This window comes from Mus musculus, chromosome 5, assembly GCF_000001635.26.
Source record: "Mus musculus strain C57BL/6J chromosome 5, GRCm38.p6 C57BL/6J".
Taxonomy (NCBI): domain Eukaryota; kingdom Metazoa; phylum Chordata; class Mammalia; order Rodentia; family Muridae; genus Mus; species Mus musculus.
The window spans coordinates 122873225-122898323 of record NC_000071.6 but is presented as its reverse complement, the minus strand read 5'-3'; the positions used below and the strand labels follow the sequence as shown (position 1 = coordinate 122898323).

General features: G+C 46.0%; 1 protein-coding gene across 15 annotated transcripts in view; it reads left to right on the top strand.

The window, feature by feature from the left end:
- The window catches only part of Kdm2b (lysine (K)-specific demethylase 2B), a 118607-nt gene that overhangs the window by 90947 nt on the left and 2561 nt on the right, over positions 1 to 25099 (top strand). For 9 of the 15 annotated variants that reach the window (XM_011248208.3, XM_011248212.3, XM_011248211.3 and 6 more), the window contains 10 exons: positions 9570 to 9794; positions 14862 to 15005; positions 15836 to 15922; positions 16091 to 16360; positions 16574 to 16687; positions 17266 to 17304; positions 17472 to 18151; positions 18672 to 18835; positions 18918 to 19079; positions 19671 to 19889. In XM_011248208.3, coding sequence (XP_011246510.1) covers positions 9570 to 9794; positions 14862 to 15005; positions 15836 to 15922; positions 16091 to 16360; positions 16574 to 16687; positions 17266 to 17304; positions 17472 to 18151; positions 18672 to 18835; positions 18918 to 19079; positions 19671 to 19889 — 2104 coding nt within the window. The remainder of the gene's footprint in view (positions 1 to 9569; positions 9795 to 14861; positions 15006 to 15835; positions 15923 to 16090; positions 16361 to 16573; positions 16688 to 17265; positions 17305 to 17471; positions 18152 to 18671; positions 18836 to 18917; positions 19080 to 19670; positions 19890 to 25099) is intronic. The other 6 variants (NM_001378863.1, NM_001003953.2, NM_013910.2 and 3 more) reach the window with 3 other exon arrangements.

Here is a 25099-nt window from a genome sequence, read left to right as displayed (position 1 = left end):
AGTGCTCTCTGCCTCCCCTCTCCTTCCCACCACTTTTTTTTTTTCCTATCCATTTTGTCAGCCCCGGGCTTCTGCGTACCTGAGAAGAGTAGATGTCCTTAAGGACTTTTGTGAAAGAATCTGTGACTTCTAAGCTCGCCAGCCCCAGGCTTCAGCTCTTCTCTTCCGAGTTTCCCCTCCCTGTTCCTTATCCTTCTAGCAGGATGTGTTCAGCACCCTCTTGAGGATGGTGCTGGAGTCCTGACATGGAGATATCAAGTATACTTGGCCACCTGTAAATCAGAAGACCGCAAGGAGGGAGGCCTTGTTGGGGAGCAGTTGTTCCACTGATGAAATTGGGAAAAAAGCTGCTACAACCCTCCTCGGAGTTCTGGTTACCCCCAGACTGTCAGCCAGGCCTGAGCAGTATCAGGCTTATAGACTTATTCTACTAGATGGACCCCCCCAGTGATACTGGGTTAACTATCTGTCCTACACCTTTCATCAGCCACTTAGGTCTCCCCCAGTGTCCTCAGCCTATGGACTAGCCAGGAAATGATGGACAGAGAGCAACTTTATCATGAGACCCTTTGCTTGCTCATTGCTGTTGTGCACATTGGCTGTGGGATGTCCCGTACAGAACACTATCAGGAAATCCCTCTATCTGCATTCCAGTCTGAGGAGGAGGCCCTTAAAGAGTAGTTGTCAGTAAGAGTCTTTTCTTTCTGTCTTGGACAATTTGTTTTTCTTCCCAATGAAAGTGACTACAACTGGTTGAAAATAGTACTTAGGAGATTATAGAGAAAAACTCTCAGAAACGTCTGTGGTGATAGTCACTCTGTTACCGCTTGCTTGTCCTGTGTAGGTTGGTTTGGTTTTGGTGGCGGTGGTAAGTTTGCTTCAGTTTGGTTCAGAGGGGTACCTTTCAGCCTGAGGGTCTCACTTAATATTTCCCAGGAAGTCCTTGACCTTTTGATCTTCCTGCTTCATCCTCCCGGACACTGGGATTATGCCAGTAAACCTGGTGATCATGGTTTCTTACGCTGTGAAGTTTTGGTTTTGTTGTTGTTGCTTTCTAATTTGTTTAATGTGCATGTGTGTTCATATGCCATGGTATTCTTGGTGTGTGTGTGCGTGTGAGTGTGTGAGTGTGTGTGTGTGTGTGTGTGTGTGTGTGTATGTAGAGTTCAGAGAACAACCTCCGGGAAATGTTTCTTTTTTTCCTTACCCTATGTGGGACCAAGGGGTCAAGCCCAGGTCACTTACCTTAACCCAGTGAGCCATCTTCCTAGCACTTAACTAGTGAAATTTCAGTCTTTTTTTGATCTCTTCTCTCTGTCCCTCCCGCTTTATTTGCCTCCTTTCCTTTCCTTTCCTTTCCTTTCCTTTCCTTTCCTTTCCTTTCCTTTCCTTTCCTTTCCTTTCCTTTCCTTCTTGACTTCCAACTTCTCCAGTAGCCAGGAATGACTGACCTTGCTCCCTGATCCCTCTCTCTTGACCCCCTAGATGTCTAAGTTACAGGGGTGGGCTACCACCACATCAACATCAATCCCAGCTAAATAGTGACGTTTCCAGGCCTGTCCCTGAACTTATCGGAAGATGTACGGGAAGTTTTGGCAACTTTGTGGCTGAGTGTGTTTTTCTAGAGGAAAAGGTCCTTAGGTTCTCCAGAGACCCTTCCATCCCTTGGGTGTTGTTTGTTCTCTTGCTCCTTACCCTCAATACATAAACAAACCCAGAACCTTCCCTGTAACCTGCAGGATGTGTTCCTGGGCCCACATTATTGGCCATAGGTAGCTTTTTGTAGGTGGCATGTCCATTATGCTTGAGTGATTGGAAGCTGGGTATGACTTTTCATGTCACCTTGGCTGTGTTGATCATCAGAGTGCAATTTTAATATGTTTAAACAAACAAACAAACAAAAAACCCTTACAGGGATAAATGATATAGGTATTCTTTGTGGTAGGTAAGTGGGAAACCCAGACCCATTTTCTCACCTACAGCTTTGGGAATTGAACTCAGGTCATTGAACATAGTAGATAGGCCCTCTTCTATTGAGCCACCCAGTCTTCCCCTTTTAAAATTACATTCAATCTGTGTGTACACACATGTGTGGATCTACATGTGCCTTGGCATGTGTGAGGGGGTCGGAGGACAATCTGTAGGAGTGGGTTTTCTCGGGATCAAACTCAGGATATTAGACTTAGTGGCAAGTGTCTTCAGCCACTAAGCCATCTTGCCTGCTCCCTCTGCCCCCACCCCCCTGTCTCCCGAGTGCTGGGATTAAAGGTGTGCGCCACCACGCCCGGCCCAGCCCGGCTTCTAATTTTTAATTTCATCTTTACTTATTACTATTTTCTTTTTATTTTGAGACAGAGTCACACTAAGTTTCTCAGATTGTCCTTCAACTCACTGTGTAGGCCAGGCATGCCTTTAAGTTTTGATCTTCCTACCTAAGCCTCCCAGGTAGCTGTGAGCCCACCAGACCTGTAAAACTATCTTAATTGTAGAAACTTTTAGCTACATTTTCTTGTTTTTTCTTCCCTTGGCTACTGTTGACTGTAGAAACTTCCTTTTTCTTTTCAGAGCAGGTTTACTCTGTGTTGCCCTGACTGTCCTGTAACTGACAGACCTAGATCTGCCTGCCTCTGCTTCCTGAACACTGGGGCTAAAGCTTGTGCCACAACCAAACAGTAAAACCCAACTGCTCCTGTCCTTTTTTTGTTTGTTTTATTTTGTTTGTGTTTAGACAGGGTTTCTCAATATAGTAGCCCTGGCTGTCCTGCCTCTCTACCTTCTAGGGCTGTGATTAGAGGCGTGAGCTACTGCACCCTGCCACCATTCATTCCTTAAGGCTTCCTGGACTCTTACTGAGAGCAACTTTCTGCCGCGTTTCCTGCAGTATTTCTGAAAGGATCAGTCCTCCCTAGGTTGCAGTCACTGTTTTCAGTTTTTGGGTTACTTTAAGACTGTTTCCCTCTGGCTGCAGTGAGACAGCTGCAGCACTTATGTGATGTTTCTTTGCTTTTGGTTTACTCCCTAGGTCCTGCAGATTCCTCTCCCCCTGAACCCCTATTTCCTCTACCTCCTAGGCTTCCTTTCTCTGCCTGTTCCCTCATATTCTACCCCTTTACCAGGGTTCTGAATTGTCCCCTGCTGTCCTTAATGTCTGCTGCTTCATACCTTCATAATCTTCAGCTGATCTCTGCTTGTATTTTGTCTTGCACACTGCCCATGAAATGTCCATTACCCACACGATTGCCAGAGCACAGTACTTTACACACAGGGTATGTTTCCTTAGCGTGGCCTAGGAGGCCTTGCGGATTAGCTTCCTGCTACCTCAGAGCTCTTTTTCTAGCCTTGCTGAGCTGTTTGTAGTTCTCGAATGTGTCATGCACTTTCACATCTCTATTTTACTCTTCTTTCTGCATAAGCTGCCCACCCCCCACCCCACCCTCACTCACTGCTGTCTTGTATTGTCTTATTCTCCCTCCTTGGCCCATGTAATCAGTTGCTGCTGTGGTCTGCATTGCCCTTTCCAGCCTGCCTTTCCCAGAAGATGAGGCATCTCTTCTGGGTTTGCATTCCAGAGCCCAGACTTTAGAGCTACTGCCTAGGCACAGAGCTTAGTTCTCTTATTTATCAGCATCATGACACCGAGCAGGTTACTGAATTGCACTGTCCGTAGTTCCTTCAATTCTAAGTGGAGATAATTCCTACCTCATTAAACTCCTGGTACAGATATTTGAAGAAGTGCTAGCACTAGTACTGGAGTTAGCCTGCAGTATCTACCGTCATGGTGCATTTACATGGTCTCTGTATTTCTCCTTCCTTCCAGACTCTAACGTCTTTACGAGTAGGCTACACAGCTTACTCATCTCAGTAGTCCCAGAATTTAGCATTGAATCTGGTTCATAATTCAGCCAGAAAACACTTGGGTGGGTGGATGAGTGGGTGAATATGTGAATGAGGGGGTTAATGAATGAATCCCCAGTGCGCACCGCAGATACTCAGTGATAGTGATGTTGAGTGTCTTGTCCTTCTTTGTTGGCCATTTGTGTGTTAGATATAAAAGAAAGAGCTATTAAAATCTTTGGTCCATTTAAGAAAAGATTTATTTTTATTTTATTTGTGTTTTGCCTGCACATGTCACCATGTGCATGCAGTGACCATAGAGGCCAGAAGAGGGCACCAAATCTCCTGGAACTGGTGTTACAGGTGGCTGTTGAGTCACTTGTGGGTACAGCAAACTGAACCTGAGACCTGGAAGAGCAGCCAGTGCCCCTAATCAGGGAGCCCCCTTTTGCCCAATTTTAAAGTTGACATTTTTTGTATTTTTATCATTGAGATGTTAAGAATTATTCTGGATTCTAGTCCTTTACTATATAGATGTAAAATGACTTATTTCCTTGGAGCTGGAGTTACAGACAGTTGTAAAATGCTAGGAATTGAACCTAGGTCCTCAGGAAGAGCAGCCAGTGCTTTTTTGTGTTGTTTTGGGTTTTTGTTTTTGTTTTTTTGGTTTTTTTTTTAGATTTATTTATTATGTAAGTATACTGTAGCTGTCTTCAGATACTTTTTCTCCTCTCTCCAGCCCCCACTCGCTCCAGCCCACAGCCCGTGCTGTTAACCACTGAGCCATCTCTCCAGCCCCATAAATCTTTAATTTTTAGGAAGTCTAATTTTATGTTTCCCCGTCAGTATTTTTGCTTTGGTTGTCACGTCCAAGAAACGATTTCCTAAACATTCTTTAAGCTTTATGTTTAGAGTTCTGGTCCATTTTTGGGGTTGTCTCTTGTACGCAGTGTGGAGTCCTGTGTTCATTCTTTTGCATGGGGATTTCCACTTTACTCCGCACTGTTTCTTGAAAAAAAAAATTTCCCCAACTGAATTATTTTTGTTACCCCTGTTGGAAACCATTTGTCAATAAGAAGTGGGTTTATTTCCAGACCCTCGGCTCTCTCCCAGCTGCTCACCTCATTGCTGCCTGCCCTTCTGCAGTGAGATTTGCAGCCAGGAATCTCAAAGTCTTCCATGGTGTTTTTGTTTTTGTTTTTTTTTCCCCCCAACTTTTTCCTATATCCTTGTTCTGAGGATCAAACTCAGAGTCTCATGCATGGTTGTGTGCCCACCTCAGCTCTCCTGAGCTCATATCACATCCACATGGGCCTTCTGAGACCTTACCCATGAACTTTCTGGAAGATGGAGATACTCCTTAGATATTGAGAGAATGAAAGTGAACCTCCTCTTTAATAGGCATGGTGGAATGCTTTGAATTCCAATACTCTGGAAGCAGAGGCAGGCAGATCTCTCTGAGTTTAAGGACTCATAGTGACACCTTTCCTTTTATTTATTTGTTTGTTTGTTTAATGTAAGTATACTGTAGTGTGTCTTCAGACACTCCAGAAGAGAGCATCAGATTTCGTTACAGATGGTTGTGAGCCACCATGTGGTTGCTGGGATTTGAACTCAGGACCTCTGGAAGAGCAGTCGGCATTCTTAACCACTGAGCCATCTCACCAGCCCGACACCTTTCCTTTTAAGGGAGTAGCTTTTGAATTGGTCCTGGGGAAAGAACCTTTGAAGTATATGTGTTTCATGTTTTAATAACTGTTTTTTTGTTTGTTTGTTTGGTTTGGGGTGTTTTGTTTTGCTTTGTTTTTTTGGTTTTTGGTTTTCGGTTTTTGGAGATAGGGTTTTTCTGTATAGCCATGGCTGTCCTGGAACTCACTTCGTAGACCAGGCTGGCCTCGAACTCAGAAGTCCACCTGCCTTTGCCTCCTGAGTGCTGGGATTAAAGGCGTGCACCACCATGCCCAGATTAATAACTGTTTTTAAGTGAACCAGGGATATGACTCAACAAGCAAGTGGGCTTCCCTCCTCCTCTCAGTCTGTAGACTGCTTACCTAGCATGTACAAAGCCTGGGCTGGATCCCCAAAGCTGCATAAACCAGAAAGCGAGCGTAGTGCATGCCTATAATCTCAACAGTCAGGAAGTGCAGGCATGATGACCACCTTGCTACGTGCTAAGTTCAGGGCTAGCCGTGGATAAAATAAAAAAATCAGTAAATGACCTTGAAACTGGCATGCCGATGGTACTGTTCCATGGGGAAGATGAGAGAGACTAGTGGAGTTCAGAATTGGCGTTTGAAGCTCTGGGTAGTACAGGAAAGCTTCACGGGTAGGTGGCTTTTCCCAGTTCACCTTCCTGTTTTCTCTTCATACTTGTCTAGATTTTGCTGCCCTGGGACTTCAGAGTTGTAGTTGGACTTTTTGTTTTGTTTTTTTGTTCTTTAAGACAAGGTCTCTCGCCAGGCTGCGGTGGCGCACGCCTTTAATTCTAGCACTCGGGAGGCAGAGTCAGGCAGATTTCTGAGTTCGAAGTCAGCCTGGTCTACAGAGTGAGTTCCAGGACAGGCAGGGCTACACAGAGAAACCCTGTCTCGAAAAACCAAAAAAAAAAAAAAAAAGACAAGGTCTCTGGCAAATTTTTTCTATAGTGTTTATTAGGATCCTGATTTTGTTGGTTAGTTTCCTCCTAGCAGGCCAGCCTGTCTCTGACTGGATTTGCAGAGAGGGCAGAAATCGGGGTCCTGGGAAACAGCTTGTCTGAAGTGTTGGCTGTCATTTACTCTGCCGTTTTCCAGGATGTCTGTGCTGGCTGGGCCTCCGAGGGTTCACTTTGTAGCGGTGGGAATGTACTTCTGGATGCAGGTCTGCTCTGGAAAGCCAGGCCCCTCTGGCCTCGCTGGCCTCCGATATCCAACGTAACTTTGGACTGAATTTCCTTAGATTTTCACCAAAGAGGCCAGTCTATGGGATTTCCTGAACCAAGGAAGGGCCCAAGATAAGCCTCCTACTTAGTTTTTTCCCTTACAGATGGGTGGTGTGCTACCCTTCTCTACCTAACCTGAGGCTTCCAAAGAGTATTCATGTCACTGCCACTTTCCTAAGACTTTGAGGAGTGATCTGTGAGGACTCTGGCCCCATGGTAGAAGGAGCAAATGGCACAGTGTGGAGAAGGCACCTTCAGGGTTCTACACTTCTAGGGGCTCGTGGCCCGTGCATCTCTTGTTGTACCTTCAATATGAGTGCCCATGAGTTGTGGATTATGTGAGGCTGGTGTCATACTTCATTGTGTCCACATCTCTGTAGGCTTTGCGATCTTGGGTGAGCCACTTGACCTTTAACTTTAGATGTTCATCTATACAATGGGGACAGTAAGGCAACTGTCATGGGGTTATCACTAAACTAGATTGCATCATATGTAAAATGATGGCCATGGTCTTCATGAATGGTGTTGAGAAAATGCCTACCGTTACAATTTCCTGTCATCCTTGTCAACACAGCTGCGTTCTAGACATTTCTGTTGTTGCTGTCTGCTGAGTTCCCAGGTCCACAGAGCTCTGGACACTAGTTATGATATACTTTCTTGAAAGCAGACCTATATCGTGTATACAGTGTGAATGAAGGCTGGTGAGTCCCACTAGTGATGTGAGCATGGTAGATCTGGTCTTGGGTACGTTTAGGGGAAGCCTAGACTCGCACTGTAAGGACAATGAGAAGCCTGTGGAACCCTCTAGAGTGGGCCCTGCTCATCCTTGCTCCTCCCATCACAGGGGAGGTGAGGGTGCATAATTAGGGTTCAGAGCAGATAGAGTGGAGACCTTTTCTTTTAGCACCTAGGCCTGAAGAAGCCTGGCAACGGCCTGGATTGTTGCAGGCTGCTGGGAAAGTCAGAGGAGGTGGTGACTGATGTGGTTAATGGAGAAAAGTAGACTTGTTGTCTTGCTAATGTGTATGGTGTCCTAGGAATTCCCTGAAGTCGTGGGAGATGTGTGTGATGGGAAGGGGTGTCTGGAAGCTGACAGTCTGCACAACAACAGCTCTTCAGGCCCCTGAGATGGGATTCTCCCTGCAGAGCCAAGGATGACAAACTACAAGAGTTTACTGAGAATAGTTGTTGCCTTGAAAGTGGCTTTAGTTAGGCTGGTAGGTTTGAACATGAGCACCGCCCCCGTCCCAGCAGAGGGATTGTCCCAGTCAACTCACCCCAGGAAAAGGATGCTTTAGGGCAGTGGTTCTCAACCTTCCTAATGCTGTGACCCTTTCATATAGTTCTTCATGTTGTGGTGACCCCAACCATAAAATCATTTTTGTTAATACTTCATAACTTATTTTGCTACTGTTATGAATCATAATGTAAGTGTCTATGTTGTCCGATGGTCTTAAGTGACCCCATGTGAAAGGATTGTTAACTCCAAAGGGGTCACTATCCACAGGTTGAGAACTAATGCTTATACCGCACTAGCTGCCATGCTTGTTCATCTTGTCTCAGAACCTTGGTCGACAGTGACCCCCAGTATTTGGCTTGGCAGGTTCACCATGTATCTTGAGTTTGGCAGAGGCTCTGGACCTGGGGACTAGAAGCAAGAACTACAACTTCTTGCTCCACTGCTTCTTGATTGCTGCATTTGTTTTTTTGTTTTGTTTTTTTTTTTTTTTTTGGTTTTTCGAGACAGGGTTTCTCTGTATAGCCCTGGCTATCCTGGACCTCACTCTGTAGACCAGGCTGGCCTCGAACTCAGAAATCCGCCTGCCTCTGCCTCGCGAGTGCTGGGATTAAAGGCGTGCGCCACCATGCCCCGCTGCTGCATTATTTTTTATCTGGTCTCTTGTTTTCTCTCAAGTCACAAGAAATGATACACTTGAAGCCCACTTTGGAGGTGGTGTGTCTCTGAAGTCAGGGTGCCTTCGTCAGGGTTCTGCCCAATTCTCCTGGAGTTTTCTGGGTGGCAAGGCATGTCATGGCCGTGCAGTGTTACCTGAGATGCCTGTGATGTCCGCTCTTCTGTGCCTTGCTTAGAATGTTTGATACACACTCTTATGAGTGCTAGACCCCTAAGCATCCCCAAAAGTATGTGAACTGGTCCTGTGCAATGTGTTTCTCAGCCAAGTTCAGAGGAGAGAGCTTGTGTTTGGTACAGGTATTAGAGGCAGGCTGTGCCCTGCTGCTCCTTTTCCCAGGAAGTGTAAATTAACTGTGGCAGGAGGAGGTCGAAACAGCCATCAGGACCCAAACTGTAGCTAGGGCGGCTGCCAGTGCAGCCAGGTTGCTTCCTACAGTAAAGTTACCTAAAGCTGTGTAGTAGAAGGCTTAAATCTACAGGCTTTAATTATAATTTTAGAAGTCTCCCAAATCACTCTTGCTCCAAAGGTTCAAGTTGAGGATTCTTCCTTGCTTCTGGCTTCTGATAGTGGCCTGTAGTCCTTGGTATTTCCTGGCTTCTAGAAGGATGCCAGCCATATGGCATCCCTGTCTTCACATGTGCTCCCACATCGGCCTGTATCCACGTGCCCTCCCTCCTTTTAGAAGGCTACCTGTCATGTAATTTGAGCTTACCTGACTTGCCCTCCTTTTACCTAAGTTGTCCTGAATCCCATCTTGATATGAGTTGCTCTCTGAGGTACCACTGTTGCCAATGTCAGCATCTCTTGCTTAGGTGTACAGCTCAACCTGACAGCCTCTCCTAGATGCTTGACTGCCCCTGAATCCTCCCATCTCACTTGTTCCATCTGTTCTTGACCAGAACCGGGTGGTGGGTCGGCCTAAGGGCAAGTTGGGCCCGGCCTCAGCGGTGAAGTTGGCTGCCAACCGAACAACAGCAGGAGCTCGCAGGCGCCGGACGCGATGCCGCAAGTGCGAGGCCTGCCTGCGGACGGAGTGTGGAGAGTGCCACTTTTGCAAGGACATGAAGAAGTTTGGAGGTCCTGGGCGCATGAAGCAGAGCTGCATCATGCGGCAGTGCATCGCGGTGAGTGCACAGAAGGCGCAGGCAGGGCTCATGCAGGGCCTCCCTGCTATCTGTCCTGCCCTAGGGCTGCTCTGTGGGATGGGGGAGGTTTAGGTGCCTTGGTTGCACTTGGGCAGCCTGGCCGTGCTGTCGACTCCTGTGTGTTATCTGGTGGTCTATAACTCTTACCTTCCTTGAAGTCCCCCTATTAAAGAGGTCAGGGCAGCCTGTCTTGACTGTGACCCTGTTACTAACATTTGTGGTTCAGAGTCCTGGGCCCTTCCTGTCTTCATTGTCAGAAGGTTGGGTGGACAGTTAGTTTTGCCTTAGACAAAGAGAGGTGATATATGGCATGGAAGAGCTGGGCCCATGGAGAACTTGGCCAGCTGCTCCAGACTCTCTATGCTTCTTTGGCAATCTGACACAGTCCTGGAGGTCAATTTTCATTCCCTCCTCCATACGCTTAGACTTTGCCCTCCCTGAGGCACTGCTCCCTGAGGGCCCAGTGGTCTTCTTCCTGCCTGCCCCCTTGAAAAGCTGGCTTAGCTAGAGTAACCAGATTCCTCCACCCTGGTGAACTGGGCTGTGAGTCCAGAATGGTACTGGGTGGGAGCTCCTTCTCCATGAGTGCTGCTGCCCCCCAACGCCCAAGCCTTGGACATCTTCTCCTCCTCTGTATTCACACCACCTTCTTGTTACTTGTTAAAAAAAAAAACATGCCATAAAATTTGCCAACTTAACTATTTTTAAGCATATAGCACATGCTTAATTCTGTGTTAATTCTGTGCACAATCTGTGGCTGATCTCGAGAGCATTTTCATCTTCTAAACCAATCAGAACTGGAGCCATTTTCCCAGTTCCTAGAAACCACTGTAGCGTTCGTTCTCAGTTTCTGAGATTTTAACTACTGCAGAGAGCATGTTGATGAGAAATTGGACCGTGTTTGTCCTTTTATGAGTTGTTTATTTCACTTAGCATTGCATGCTCAAAGATAACAATTGTTACGCCTAGTAGAATTGTTTTAATTTAAATTTTTGTATACTTGTTTGTTTATTGTGCCATGGTGTTGCTTTGTAGCCCTGCTGGCATCAAACACAAGCAAGCCTCCTTACTGCAGCCTCCCACCTGGATAATTTGTTAATCTTGGGTGATATTAGGTATATGTAGAGGTTTGAATTGTTTCTCTCGGCGTTTGTGAGTGCTGCAGTGAGCATGAATACCTGAATGCCTTTTTGAGATCTGGCCTCTGGCCAGCAATAGAACTGTTGGGTCATTATAATTCTGGTTTTAGTTCTTGAGGAATTTGCATACTGGTTATACCATTTTCCGCTGCTTGAGAATCACTGCGATTTCATTTCTCCACATCATTTCCTCGAGGTGTCTGTTCTTTTCAGCATACCGCCCTAATATGTATTGGGTAGGTAGTATCGGACCGGGTTTTTTTATTTGTATTGCCCTAATAATGATTGATACTTGTTCGTGTACTTGTTAGCCATTTGTTTATCTTTCTTTCAAGTCCTTTGCCCATCTGTAAATTGGGTTTTTGGCCTTTTTTTTTTTTTTTTTTTTTTTTTTTTTGATTAAGTGGTAGAAAATCTTTATATATTCTGTATATTATTCCTCAAAATCAAATGCAAGTTTTTTTGTTTAGATTTGTTTACTTTGTTTTATGTTTATATGTTTTGCCAGCATATATATACACCATGTGCATGCATTGCCTGCGTGTGTGTGTGTGTGTGTGTGTGTGTGTGTGTGAGTGAAAAGGGTATCAGGTGTCTGACTGAAGTTACAGACAGTTGTGAGGTACCAAGTACATGGGTGCTGGGAACTGAACTGGCACTATGCCTTTAATTAATCTTAGCGCCCAGGAAGCAGTCAGATCTCTTGAGTTTCAGGCTAGCCAGGACTGCATAAAGAGACCTAGCTTTATAAAATTTTAAAAAGTCTTCTTTTTTTGGGTTTTTATCTGAAGTTGTGACCTATCAGACATGAGGTATACATTCAAACAACATGAAGAGAGTGATTCTTGTACACGGTACAGAAGGATGTGAACTGAGGAAGTGGCTGCCACCTTGGTGTTTGGGAAAACAAAGACAAGGAAATCCAAGGAAAAGATGTGTGCAGGGGAAAGGACCCTGAGGGCCAACAAGGAAACTGCCAGCCTGGGAAGAGGGGTGGGTCGGGACATCTATGACAGGGAGCACAGCTTGGTATGAATGGAGTAGACCAGGCTTGGTGGGAACAGCCCATGGAAGCAAGAGGAAGGTCTGAGGCTAGAGAGGTGAGGCTACTCAGAGAAATCCGTCATGGAGATGAGGTAGGGCAGCAAGGGGGATGGATGTCTATGTTTGCATATGAAGCCACATGGAGACAGGGAGCCTAAAGGAGGGAGACTCCATAAGTACTGGAAAAGGGAGCAGGGCACATGGGTCACATAGGGTAAAGGTTAGAGGCTGAGGCAGGAGGATTGACAAAAGGGCATGAGGCCTGCCTGTTCTGAATGCAGCAATTGCCAAATCAGCCTGGGCTACAGATTGCAATACTTTGGGGGGAGGGGGCACGTTTAGCCAATTCAGGATGCCATGTGTCAGTAGGGAAAGCAAGGAGACACAGAGTCTCCTGCTAGCAAGGCTGTGAAGGGAGCTGCTTAGCTTGGCGCCTGCAGAGAGAACACAGCATACCACACAGGGTTCCTCTACCTTTCTACCTGTGCAGATAGTCATGGGTCACTTCCAGTGTGGCAAGGTCTAGGAGCTACTATGTCCCAAACCAGCAGTTTCCACAGACAGGTTCCTTAAAAGAGTGGGTTGGTTTTGAGACTCCCTGTTTTAGTCTCCCTGTAGAGCATCGGCTGGCCTGAACTCACTGAGACCCACCTGCCTCTGAGTGCTGGGATCCAAGGTGCCTGTTACCATATCCAGCCTCACAGAGACTCTTAAACTTACCTGTGGAACGGATGTATCCCGGATTATGTGGTCCTTGGGGAGCACTTTCGTTAAAACTGATGGTACTTCCCCTGTGTGGTAGGCACTAATTGGAGGAAGGCCAAAAATATAACTTGGCCCCTGGCCTTACTGCATATCATTTATAGCAATTTTCAAATAATGTGGTCTTAAGAAAAGTCTTATTTATCTAATGCTGTATTTGAGATTACAGTTGAGAAATAAAAAAATGGTTTAGGTTTATTTTGAAAGTAAATATGTTCACAAATGCTTTTATGAGAGCCAAGTCTGTTTTCAAAAACAAAAGTAACTAGCAAGGGGGAAGAATGGCCTTATTTCCTGGTTCTGTAACTCTCTTGTATCTGGCTCAGTAGGACTTGCGTTTTTATGTCTGCTTCTATATACCACCAGTTAGACATGTTGATTTGGATGGAAGCTGAGGAAAAATCCAGCCTCCCACAGATTGTTGAGCAAGGGGGAACAGGCTAAGAGCTTCTGTAGGTAAGCCTGGGTCCTTTGGAGTCATCAGAATCCCACAGGTGGTAGCTTCTTTTTATTTTATGTACTTACTGTGTTTTGGTTAGTTGGGGGTTTTTGTTGTTGTTGTTGTGTTGTTGTCATTGTGTGTGTGTGTGTTTCTAGCCCTAGTCCTGGAACTAGATCAGGCTAGCCTTGAATTCAGAGATCCGCTTGCCTCTTGCCTGCTGGGTGCTGGGATTAAAGTGTGAGTCACCACTGCCCTAGGGCAGCAGCTTAAAGTTAGTTGCAAGATTCTGAAATTGTAACTATCAGCTTTTCATATTGTGGCATTAAACGTTGTTAGTCTTGGCCTTGCTCCTGCAGTTATGTTTGTAACGTTACACACTGGTGTCACTGTAGACTGCAGTGCGCTCTAAGCACATGCACATAAATCACGTTCGATAGCATTGTTAGCACTCTGATAAGAAAGCCTGTTCCTGCCATGGAAGGAGTACAAGGTGAAGGAAAGTTTCATTAGCTCTTAGTCTTGGATTTTGTCTTGTCACGTGTACCAGTTGGCAAATTGTTGGTTTTTGTTTGTTTGTTTTATTTGTTTTTGTTTTGTTTAAAATGACACAATCAGGTCTTAAGACTTCAAGAAAATACAACAGCAGCTGCTGGGTTTTTGTTTTTCTACTTTTTCAAATAAAAAGTTATATTCTTGCCGGGCATGATGGCGCACACCTTTAGTCCCAGCACTTGGGAGGCAGAGGCAGGCAGATTTCTGAGTTCGAGGCCAGCCTGGTCTACAAAGTGAGTTCCAGGACAGCCAGGGCTACACAGAGAAACACTGACTCGAAAAACAAAGAACAAAAAAAGTTATATTCTAAGCTAGACATGTTAGCTCACACCAGTTTCTGTAAAAAGACTGAAGCAGGCAGGTCATGAGTTTCTAGATACTCTGGGCTACATTGTGAAGCCTTGTCTCTAGTAGAGAGAGAGAGAGAAGTTCTGTAGAGAACCTGGTGGTCAGTTGAGCACAAAACAGTCCCATGTATTTTTCCTGTGATAACAGTCCCTGGAATGGGGAAATATTGTGTGCATATTTCCTGTGTGGGAAGGATGTGTGCTCAAGGGTTGAGGTTTTTGTGAAGTTAATAATCAAAGACCTGAAGTAGAACTGGTGATCTTTTCTTTGGTATGCATGTGGTCCTGAGTGACTGACTGGTTGCCCGGATGATAGGGCCTGGCACCTCAGTGATGTCCCAACACTTTCACACACACACACACACACACACACACACACACACACACACACACTGCTTTGGTACTGTTCTGGCAGAATGCAAATCACGTCTTGCTCCTTCTGGAGGTGGGTGTGGCCTGAGTCCACTTGAGGTCTTGGGAATTGAAGCTGTGGACTGTGCTCTGATAATGTTAAGAAGAGCTTTAGTCCTCTATGGACACTTTTAGATTTGTTGATATAAACAGAATATGTTCTTTACTTTGTCTGCCTCATTCCTCTAAAAGATAAGCTCAGAGATTTTTATCTGTTTTGTTCATTGCTGTGTTCCTAGATCTTGCAGAGTACCTAACACTGGTAGTATATAAACAGGGAATAAATTCGCCTGGGCAGCTTTCCGACTGTCTTCACTCCCTGACGACATGTATGTTTTTGGGTCCTTAGCCAGTGCTGCCCCACACCGCCGTGTGCCTTGTGTGTGGCGAGGCAGGGAAGGAGGACACAGTGGAAGAGGAAGAAGGCAAGTTTAACCTCATGCTCATGGAATGCTCCATCTGCAACGAGATCATCCACCCTGGATGCCTTAAGGTAGCATCCCTAGAGGCTCTGGGTACCCTGCCCCCACCCCACGCTTCAGGGTCTGATGCTTCTGATGTGGCGGCTAGGTTCCCTCCTTACAGATTGTTGAGCGAGTGGTGAAGATACATGGGTGGTATGCCTAATTCCTAGAGAACCCTCAGTTCTAGAGCATTCTGTGTCAGGTGATGAGTCCAGGGCAGGAAGAGTTTGAAGTAGTGTCCTGACTGAGGAAGCTCTGAACACGCAGCACCTCAGAATGATAGCAGGTTCCAAGCATCTCAGCAGATGGAAAACGGGTATCTTGACACCTGGCTTCTGGGAGAAAAGAGCTTGGGCCAAGGAGGGCGGGTCCTGAGCAATAGGTGGTTCTTCTCCTGTGCATCTGCGCCAAGAACCGGTTCCTATGATATGCTAGGGCAGGAATGCCTTGTGGGTGACCTCTGTGCCTGCCTGGCTCAGGCAGCTGATTGCACCTTAGAAAGGAAGAACACAGTCTGTGCTGGTTGGCACATGTCTCTGTCCCAGCATTCATATCTGTGGGCTGCAAGGGGTGAGGGAACAAAGGTTCCCTCGTCACACCCACCTGACAGGGGTGCTGTGCCATCCGTAGCTTTGGACGCCAACCTCTCCTGGTAATTATTGTTTCATTATATCTCCTGAGTTCAGCTGAGGTAAATAACACAAGCACGTGGTGGGTCCTTCCTTGTGGCTAGGCACAAGATGGACACAGCTTTGGGGAGGGCTATGAATGCTGAGGTACACCGGGCTTTGAAGTGACCTTGTGGACCCTCTGAGCACCCTTCCTTCCTTGTCCGCTGAGTCCTGCCCTGTCCTTGCAGATTAAGGAATCGGAGGGTGTGGTCAACGATGAGCTTCCCAACTGCTGGGAGTGTCCGAAGTGTAACCATGCCGGCAAGACCGGGAAAGTGAGTGCGGACTCCAAGTCCCTGGTTGGGTCGGGTTGGCAGAAAGGGATGGGCTGGGCTTTGCCAGGACCAGCCTGTCCCCAGTTGTCAGTCAGGTAGGGTGCAGCGGGCTGAGAAAAGAAGAGCAAGTTCAAAGATATACAGTTGGATTGTTGTTCTCTCTTTTTGGCCTACAAGCAAAAGCGTGGCCCTGGCTTTAAGTATGCCTCCAACCTGCCTGGCTCCTTGCTCAAGGAGCAGAAGATGAACCGGGACAACAAGGAAGGGCAAGAGCCTGCCAAGCGGAGAAGTGAGTGTGAAGAGGCTCCCCGTCGGAGGTCAGACGAGCACCCCAAAAAGGTGCCTGCAGATGGCATCCTCCGCCGAAAGTCTGATGATGTGCACCTGAGGAGGAAGCGGAAATACGAGAAGCCCCAAGAGCTGAGTGGACGCAAGCGAGTACGAACTGGGAAGGCCTGGGTAGCAAACAGAAGGGTGGTGTGGCTGGTCTTAGGTGTGGGGTGTGGGGTGGGGACCAGGGAAAGTTAATGGGAACAACTTGGGATCCTGGCCTCTTAAGAGCTGCCCTGAGCAGGTCACCCAAATCCTGAGAGCCTGGCCCAAAAGAAAGAGAAAAGCCAGCGAAGTCACTCCTCTTCCCACTCCCTTTAGGCCTCGTCGCTTCAAACGTCCCCCGGTTCCTCCTCTCACCTCTCGCCGAGGCCCCCTCTAGGCAGCAGTCTCAGCCCTTGGTGGAGATCCAGTCTCACTTACTTCCAGCAGCAGGTGCTCCCACGCCCCACCCTCCTGAGGCCCTGGGGTTGAGGCCTCCAGGCTGTCCTCGGCTCCACTCCCCAGTACCCTTGGCCATTGCTCCTGGTTCCAGCAGTGGCCTGAGAAGCTCTGAGGTGGAAAAGCCTCTATTGGTTGGGGAAGCTGCAGCTGGGAAGAAAGATCCTGGTAGCCCTGCTTTGCTATGGGCCTTGCCATTAGTAGCCACAAGGTGGCGCCTGGAGAAGTTCCTGGCTTAGGCTTGGCTAGGGTTTTCTCCTGCCTGGTCTCCTGCTATGGGCTCCTTCAGCCATGACACTTCTGTTAGTGGGCAACTGTCATGGGCAACTGCAATCTCTGGTCTATTTCAGGTGGGAGGTCAGCTGGGTGGGAACGATTGACCATCTTCCATTATTTGTGTTATTCTCTGGAAAAGCATCAGGATGTCTGCTAGATGTAAAAGACATGGCTTTATAGGAAGATGTCCTTCTAGCCCTTACTGAAGAGACTGGGCTTGCGATGTGGTGGGGGTGTAAGGGGACCATTTTTCTCCAGTCCAGGAGCAAGCTCTGTATCCTTTCTTCCTATGACAGCTAAAACCTGGCAAAGAAGATAAGCTTTTCAGGAAAAAGGTACCATCTTCCCTTCCCTTGTGCACCTGCCATCAGAGCTGTAGGCAACACACCCGGTGGCCCAACTGTATCCCATGATAAGGTTGGGAAGTCTGGGATGGGTACTGCCCCAAACCCAGTGGGTTGATCCCAGGCCACCCACCATCATCCTTCCCTCCCTCCTGTAGCGGCGGTCCTGGAAGAACGCTGAGGATCGTCTGTCACTGGCCAACAAGCCCCTTCGGCGCTTTAAGCAGGAACCGGAGGACGATCTGCCTGAGGCACCTCCTAAGACCCGGGAGAGTGATCAGTCACGTTCCAGCTCACCCACTGCTGGTCCCAGCACTGAGGGAGCTGAAGGCCCAGAAGAGAAGAAAAAGGTGAAGATGCGCCGGAAGCGGCGACTTGTTAACAAGGAGCTGAGCAAAGAGCTAAGCAAGGAGCTCAACCATGAGATCCAAAAGACGGAGAGCACCCTGGCTCACGAGAGCCAGCAGCCCATCAAGTCAGAGCCTGAGAGCGAGAACGACGAGCCCAAGAGGCCCTTAAGCCACTGCGAGCGCCCCCACCGCTTCAGCAAAGGGCTCAACGGCACACCTCGGGAGCTGCGGCACTCGCTGGGACCTGGCCTGCGTAGTCCACCTCGTGTTATGTCCCGGCCCCCGCCCTCTGCATCCCCACCCAAGTGCATCCAGATGGAGCGTCACGTGATCCGGCCACCGCCCATCAGCCCCCCACCTGACTCGCTGCCCCTGGATGATGGAGCAGCCCACGTCATGCATAGGGAGGTGTGGATGGCAGTCTTCAGCTACCTCAGCCACCGAGACCTGTGTGTCTGCATGCGGGTCTGCAGGACCTGGAACCGCTGGTAAGGGACAGCTGTGTGAGAGGCCTTGGGTCCCAGGTCAGAGTAGTCCATAGAAGCTTGAATTGCTCATGGAGGCACCTGTTTGCTTTTCTAATATGGAAAACGAAGGACCGTGTACAATTCCTTGTCTAGACTTAGCTGAAGTTGACTGAGTGTGCCCATATTGACTAATTACAGCCGGACACTTTCCAGCATTCTAGTTTAAGCTGAGTTTCTGACCTTCCGTCATTATCAGGAGGATCCAGTACCTCCACGGGGCTTGTTAAGAGGCATCTCCTACAGAAGGTGTAGTAAAGCCCAGGAGGCATTTTATGGAGAGTTCTTGCTGTCATCTATCTAAGCATGTGGCTGACTGTCAACAGAGGTGCCCAAATGTCGGCAGGGTAGATGCTAAGTAAGTTACAGAGGGCTGAATCTTAAAGGAACTTCCTCCTTGAAGATGGCAAGCAGGAAGAGTTAGCAGAGCCAAGCAGGGCTTCCCCAGGTGAGACGGCTCTGATGACATTTCCTGTTTGGCCAGGTGCTGCGATAAGCGGTTGTGGACCCGCATCGACCTGAACCGCTGCAAGTCCATCACACCCCTGATGCTGAGCGGTATCATCCGGCGACAGCCTGTCTCCCTTGACCTCAGTTGGACCAACATCTCCAAGAAGCAGCTGAGTTGGCTCATCAACCGGTTGCCTGGTAAGCTTTGGGAAAGGATCCCAATTACGCAGTAATGATGGCCTGGATCGTCACCTGACTCCTTCTGCTTCTCGTCTCCTAGGGCTCCGAGACTTGGTGCTGTCAGGCTGCTCATGGATCGCTGTCTCAGCCCTCTGTAGCTCCAGTTGTCCATTGCTCCGGACCCTGGATGTCCAGTGGGTAGAAGGACTAAAGGATGCCCAGATGAGGGATCTCCTGTCTCCACCCACAGACAACAGGCCAGGTGAGTTGCCAGGCTGGGGCTGTCCCCTAAGGATCTGTCTCTTGGACCTGAGGTGACCAAGCTACCCTGTTCAATTTTTTTTTGGCTATCCGCTTTCTCTGGCCTCAGAGATGAGGGGCAGAATGTTCTTAGCTTGCTTTGGGTGTGAGCGTCAGCTGCCTGGGCGCCTCCCAGTCCCCCAGCCAAAGCTCAGATGGGTACAGGTATAAGGTGAGGGTCACAAGAGACAAGGACAGTGAGACATTTCTGAGCCAGCTGAACTATTATTATTTTTAAATGAAATTTAGGCTCTCCTATTTTCTGAATTTTCTTCATGGTAAAGGCAGAGAATAGCTTGGACTTGGTACTGCTAGAATGAAGTATAGTCTAAACAACTTAACACAGATCTTCCAACCATGTTTATGAATTCTGATTTCTCTGGAGAATCTAGAAACACAAATTCTGATGTGGAAGCTTCTAAGGATGAGATTCTGGCTTTGGCGTAGGGCACGCTTGAGGCCTATGGGGTTTAGAGTAACAGATCAACAGCAGGACGTTAGTTATGTCCCTGCTCAGGTTGATGGGTTGCCTCACTCCCATCTGTCCCAACAGGTCAGATGGACAATCGGAGCAAGCTCCGGAACATTGTAGAGCTGCGCCTAGCTGGCCTGGACATCACAGATGTCTCCCTGCGGCTCATTATTCGCCATATGCCCCTGCTCTCGAAGCTCCAACTCAGTTACTGTAACCACATCAATGACCAGTCCATCAACCTGCTCACTGCCGTCGGCACCACCACCCGAGACTCGCTGACAGAGGTCAACCTATCAGGTGAGGTGGGCCCCAGTATCTGGTTACAGCGGTTAAAAATACAAGTGAATGAGACCACCAACTCTAGAAAGGAACCGGTGCTAACATTAATGAAGGCATATAACAGTGGTTCCTGATCCAAACTGTCGCCTAGGACATATCTCAGGTGGTAAGAGACAAGATCATGCCTGCAGCCGGTGTGTGGGCAACAGCCATGGATGGCTGGGAGGCAGGGTCCACTGAATACAGGGTTGACCATGTTTCTGTCTGTGTTGCCATGTCTTGTGTGTGCCCCTAATGATCCTCTATCAAGGAGCCCATTGTTAGAAATGAAATTACTGTGGATAGTTCTACTCCTTATGTCTGTCACACTTCCCAGAATCCTCCTCCTTTCCATTGTTCTTTGGCTGGAGTTTATTCTGAGAATTTGGAGCTTAGTTGCACATATAGCAAGGTAGACAGTAGCAAGGCCACACTTTGTCAAGTTAGTCTGGATTGGAACTTATTTATGTGGGGAAAAAAATCACAAGTAAATACAAGGGAGAAAGTTGTGCTTTCTCAAGAAATTAAGGGACATCCTCACTTCACTAAAATTGCATTTGACACAACTGCATTCTGTCCTGCTGTTAGGACTCATGTCATTTCATTGTTAACCTGTCTTCATCACCGTATCCACGATGGGGTGGAAGTTTAGACAGTGTTGGATCATTCTGGTCCTTAGAAGCTATTCCGCCTCATTGTAAAGATTTGGTAGCAGGGATTTACCACTAAGTGAGGCCAAGAGCTATGCTGAAGGGAAATGTCATCACAGTGTACATGATGTGCAGCATAATGTCTGCTCAGGGACCCAGCTGAGACTTGAAAAGTGACAGAGCTGCCAGCATCTGGTTCTAAGCTCTTAATTATAGTAAATCTTCTTCCATGTTCTAGTTGTTATGGGAATATGTGGAAGTGTGTGTATAAATCATCTATATATTATTTCTCCATCACAACATACTGAGATCATCTTTTCATCTCAGGACACATATACCTACCTACATCCTTTAAAAAAAAAAAAAAAAAAAAAAAGCCAGTTGTTTCCTAGCCCCAAGTTCTCAGAAGATGAGAGGCAGTAGTATCTAAGTTTCAGCCCTCTGCTACATCATGTCGTTAAGGGATCTCTCTATACTCTCTCCGTGTCTTGTACTCACCTCCCGTTAATACAACTGAATTAATGATAAAGTGCTCCATGATGGTCACATTCGTGTGGCTGGAGGATCTGGCACCCGGTTGTTTCATTCCATCCTAGATATACAGATCAGGTGCTCAGGCAGGTCAGAGCTGTCTGGCCTTTTCCTAATCCTTACCAATTCAGGCAACCACTAGACCCCTTTATTGGGGTCCACCTTCCATCTATGTATTTCTACCATTTCCTTTCAGATGTGTGTGTACAAGGTAAGGATTTGTTACTTGCATTCTCCTGTTACTGATTCCTCTCTTTCCTCTCCGTTTTTCCAGTTTCTAAAGTTGGTAATATTGACCTTATGGTCTTGTCCACTTTGGTCACTAATTAAGCCAAATAATGTATCAAGTGCACTTCCTTTCCTGTGTGACTCTTGAGTTTTGCTAGTTAATAATTGCCTTTTCAATTTTGTCTAGCTTCTGAACAAAACTGAATATATCCCCTTACAAACGCACTGGTCACACAATCAGTTGTTTCTGCAGGACAGTGTCCCATCCCTGACCTTTTCTTTCTATTCCTTCTCAACTGTCTCCAAGATCTCATCTGAATTGGCTGCCGTCACTGCACCCCTGATATCCAGGGGCCTCACCACCAGCCCAGTTCTTATTTAATTACCCTTCTTCCTTGACTCCATTATTCTCCTTCCTGGGTGATCTCTTGTGTGGAGCACAACTGTGTGTATTCACATTTAGTTGATAGTTGAATATAAACCCAGTGTGTTTGTAAGCCACATTGCTTCTCCCCTGGCTTCTATAACTCCCAAAATCAGAAATAAAAATCAATTTAGTGCTTTATCTATTACTTACCTTTTTCCCAGTTTTGTAGCAGTTGTCTTTGACTGTAATTTTGTGTGTGTAAGGAGGAGGGAGGGAAGGGAGTTGGATCTTCTTGAGCTGCACTTATAAGAGGTGGTGAGCCACCAAATGTAGGTACTGGGAACCAAACTCAAGGCCTGGGCAAGAGCAGTACAGACTCTTAATCTTAACTGCTGAGCCTTTACTCCAGTTTCGTGTGTGTGTGTGTGTGTGTGTGTGTGTGTGTGTGTGTGTGTGTGTGTGTGAATGATCTCTAAAGTCACGAAGGGTTTTCCTCCCATATTTGTGTATGCTATGTGGTTGGTGATAACATCAGTTATCCCAGCATCATTTGTTGAAAAGGCTGTCCTATTTCTTCAATGCCCTTGTCAAAAATCATTTGAAGCAGAGGTAGGAAGATTTCTGATGCCAGCCTGGTCTACAGAGTGAGTTCCAGAGAGAAATCCTGTCTCAAAAAACAAACAAACAAATAACAAAAAAAAAAAAAAAAAAGAATGAATTCATTTGAATTTTGAAATGGCATATACTGCCAAGCCTCATGACCATAAGTTTGATCCTTGCATTCCACGTGATAGGAGTAGTCGACTTTCAGAATCGTCCTCTGATTTTTTCATATGCACCACAAATATATTTTAAAATTATTTAAACTAATTTTACTAGCCAGATGTGGTGCATCACACCTTTAATTTTAACATCCAGGATGCAGAGGGAGGAGGATTTCTGTGAGTTTGAGGCTACCTGGTCTACTTGGAGAGCCTTGAAACAGCCAGGGCTTTGTAGAGCTAACCTGTTTCCAATTGAACAACAATAGCACCAATAGTAGCAGTAGTGGTTGTTATTCTGTATTTTTACCTTGATTCTATTCCTTTATTCTATATAAATTTTGCTGCTGTTAATACCAGTTTTGACTGCTTTAGCTTTGCAATACGGTTTTCAATGAAAAAAAAATTAATCTTCTGACTTCAGAATACTTGGGTTCTGTTTACTAAATTTCAGGATGGGCTTTTTCTATTTTTGCTAAATCACTTTGCTCATCTTTGACAGTAGTAATGTCTTAATAGTTTAATCTTCTAATCCATGAACTTAGAATGTTTTCCCATTTATGTCTTATTTTAGTAGGTTTTTTGTTTTGTTTTTTGGTTGTTTTGTTATTTACCACTGTCAGTGGACAAGTCTTGTTCCCTTGAATTTACTTCTCTGGGGTTCCATTGTGCATGAGCTTGCAATTTTTTCATTGTTCTCATTTAGAAATGGAGCTATTTTTCTAAGCTTGCCAAAATGTTTTAAGTAAAACAAGGTTTTTTGTTTTGAAGTGTACTCTCTAAATACTTCACTTTTAATTAAAAATTGTACCATTTTTTACAATATTTTTTTGTTGTTTAAAAACCATCTTATCATTGGTAGGATTTCTCTTCCAATCTCACATTTTGGATTTTTTGTTTTTTGTTTTTAATTTATGTGTGTGTTACATACATGTATGGTACGTGCATCATGGGGTGATCAGTGCCAGCAGAAATCGGAAAAGGTGTCAGACCCCCTGGAACTGCTAACCCAGGTCCACTGAGCCATCTCTGCAGTTCTCATTTTTATATTGTGAACATTTTTAAACATACAACAGCAGCAGACAGTGCAGGGAACATAACTTGTTGTTTCAGTCTCATGTAACAATTAGAGACCTCCTAAGATCCTTCATAAGAATTCGGATCCTATAGTGATAGTGCTATCACAGGTAAAATAAAAGAACTAAAAATGAAACAGTATTCTTTTACTCTAGGTGAGACTGGAGATGAGAAAACTTTAAAAAAAAAAAAAAAAAGGATGCTTCTAAATAGAACCTCTCTCCCTCTTTCAAAGAGTCCCTTACTCTAATTAGCCTCTCGGGTGTTTCCCCAAGATGCAAAGGTGAATTTTAAGTATAAATAGAATAGAAAATTTGCCAGTATTAGAAGTAGGGGAGAGCACTCAATTTTTTTCATTTTTCAGTGTGACATATGAGGCCCATCCCGTGGTGAGCTGCCCCTGTCCTGTTGTCAGTAATCCTTGATACAGGAGCAGGAATGGAGATCAGTGATAAAGCCCTTGCTTATTACATAACAAGGCCCTACCTAGCTGGAGTCTATCCTAAGACCACAAACACAAACAGGACTTCAGTTTACTTAAAAAATGCTTCCCATCCAGGGTTAGTGAACTTTATGGTGTTATTTAGCTTGTACTCCATCCAATTTTTTTATACTTTATTTTTTTGGTTTACTGTGTACTGCATGCTAAGGCCAGAAGTTTGAATAAGTTAAACATTTTTCTTTTGATAAGAAAATTTCCTTGATAATAATTGCACTTTGTCTCCTTGCTATGGAAAAAAAACACTTGTGATTGTCTCTGGGTGAGCTCACGGTCATGGACATGCTGGCTAAGAGTTTGTTTCCCTGCAACCCTACAACCTTTTTAGGATGCATGTACACCCTTCTAATTGAACCTTCTCCTTCTAACAGCTGTTTCCATTCAGCTCCCTCTCCAGAGAACTCCTCTCACCCCTCAAGCCTCACTTCCATCACCTACCCTGGGATAAAAAAGAAAAAATCCCTGAAACCGTCTCTCACACGTAGCCAGAGCAGCCTCAGCACCTCTCACCCACAGGACCTTGCTGTCCAGATGGCACACTGATTTGACATGAGGCCATTAGGTATTCATGCTTATCTTGGCACTTACCTTTTCACACCAGTGTGACCAGTATTTCCAGATGGCTCCTTTTCCAAGTTGACTTTGGGGCAGGTGAATCACTTTCAGCAGTGTTCCCTGGTTCTTAAACAACAATGAACTAGCTTGCTCCTGGAGCTTAAAGACCCTCTGTCTAAGAAACTGAAAGGGAAGGACCCCTCTGTGTAGGGTCTCTTGTGCTTTAAACTTCTTTATAGCCTGGTTCCTCACACCTTCTTCCACAGGCAGATACTACCTGCTGACGGACGACCCACATGACAGTCTTTAGCCAGCCAGCTTTGATTGAAAGTAATCAAGATAAATTAAAAAACAAAACAAAACAAACAAACAAAAAAAACTGTTCAAATGGGGCTTTACCTGACACTGAGTTCTTTTTTTTTTTAAAGCAAAAATATGGAAAATGTTTTTACACGAGCAAAATCTATCCTCTATAAAGTGAATCAAATACCAAGTTTTAAGTAATTGTGTGTGGACATCAT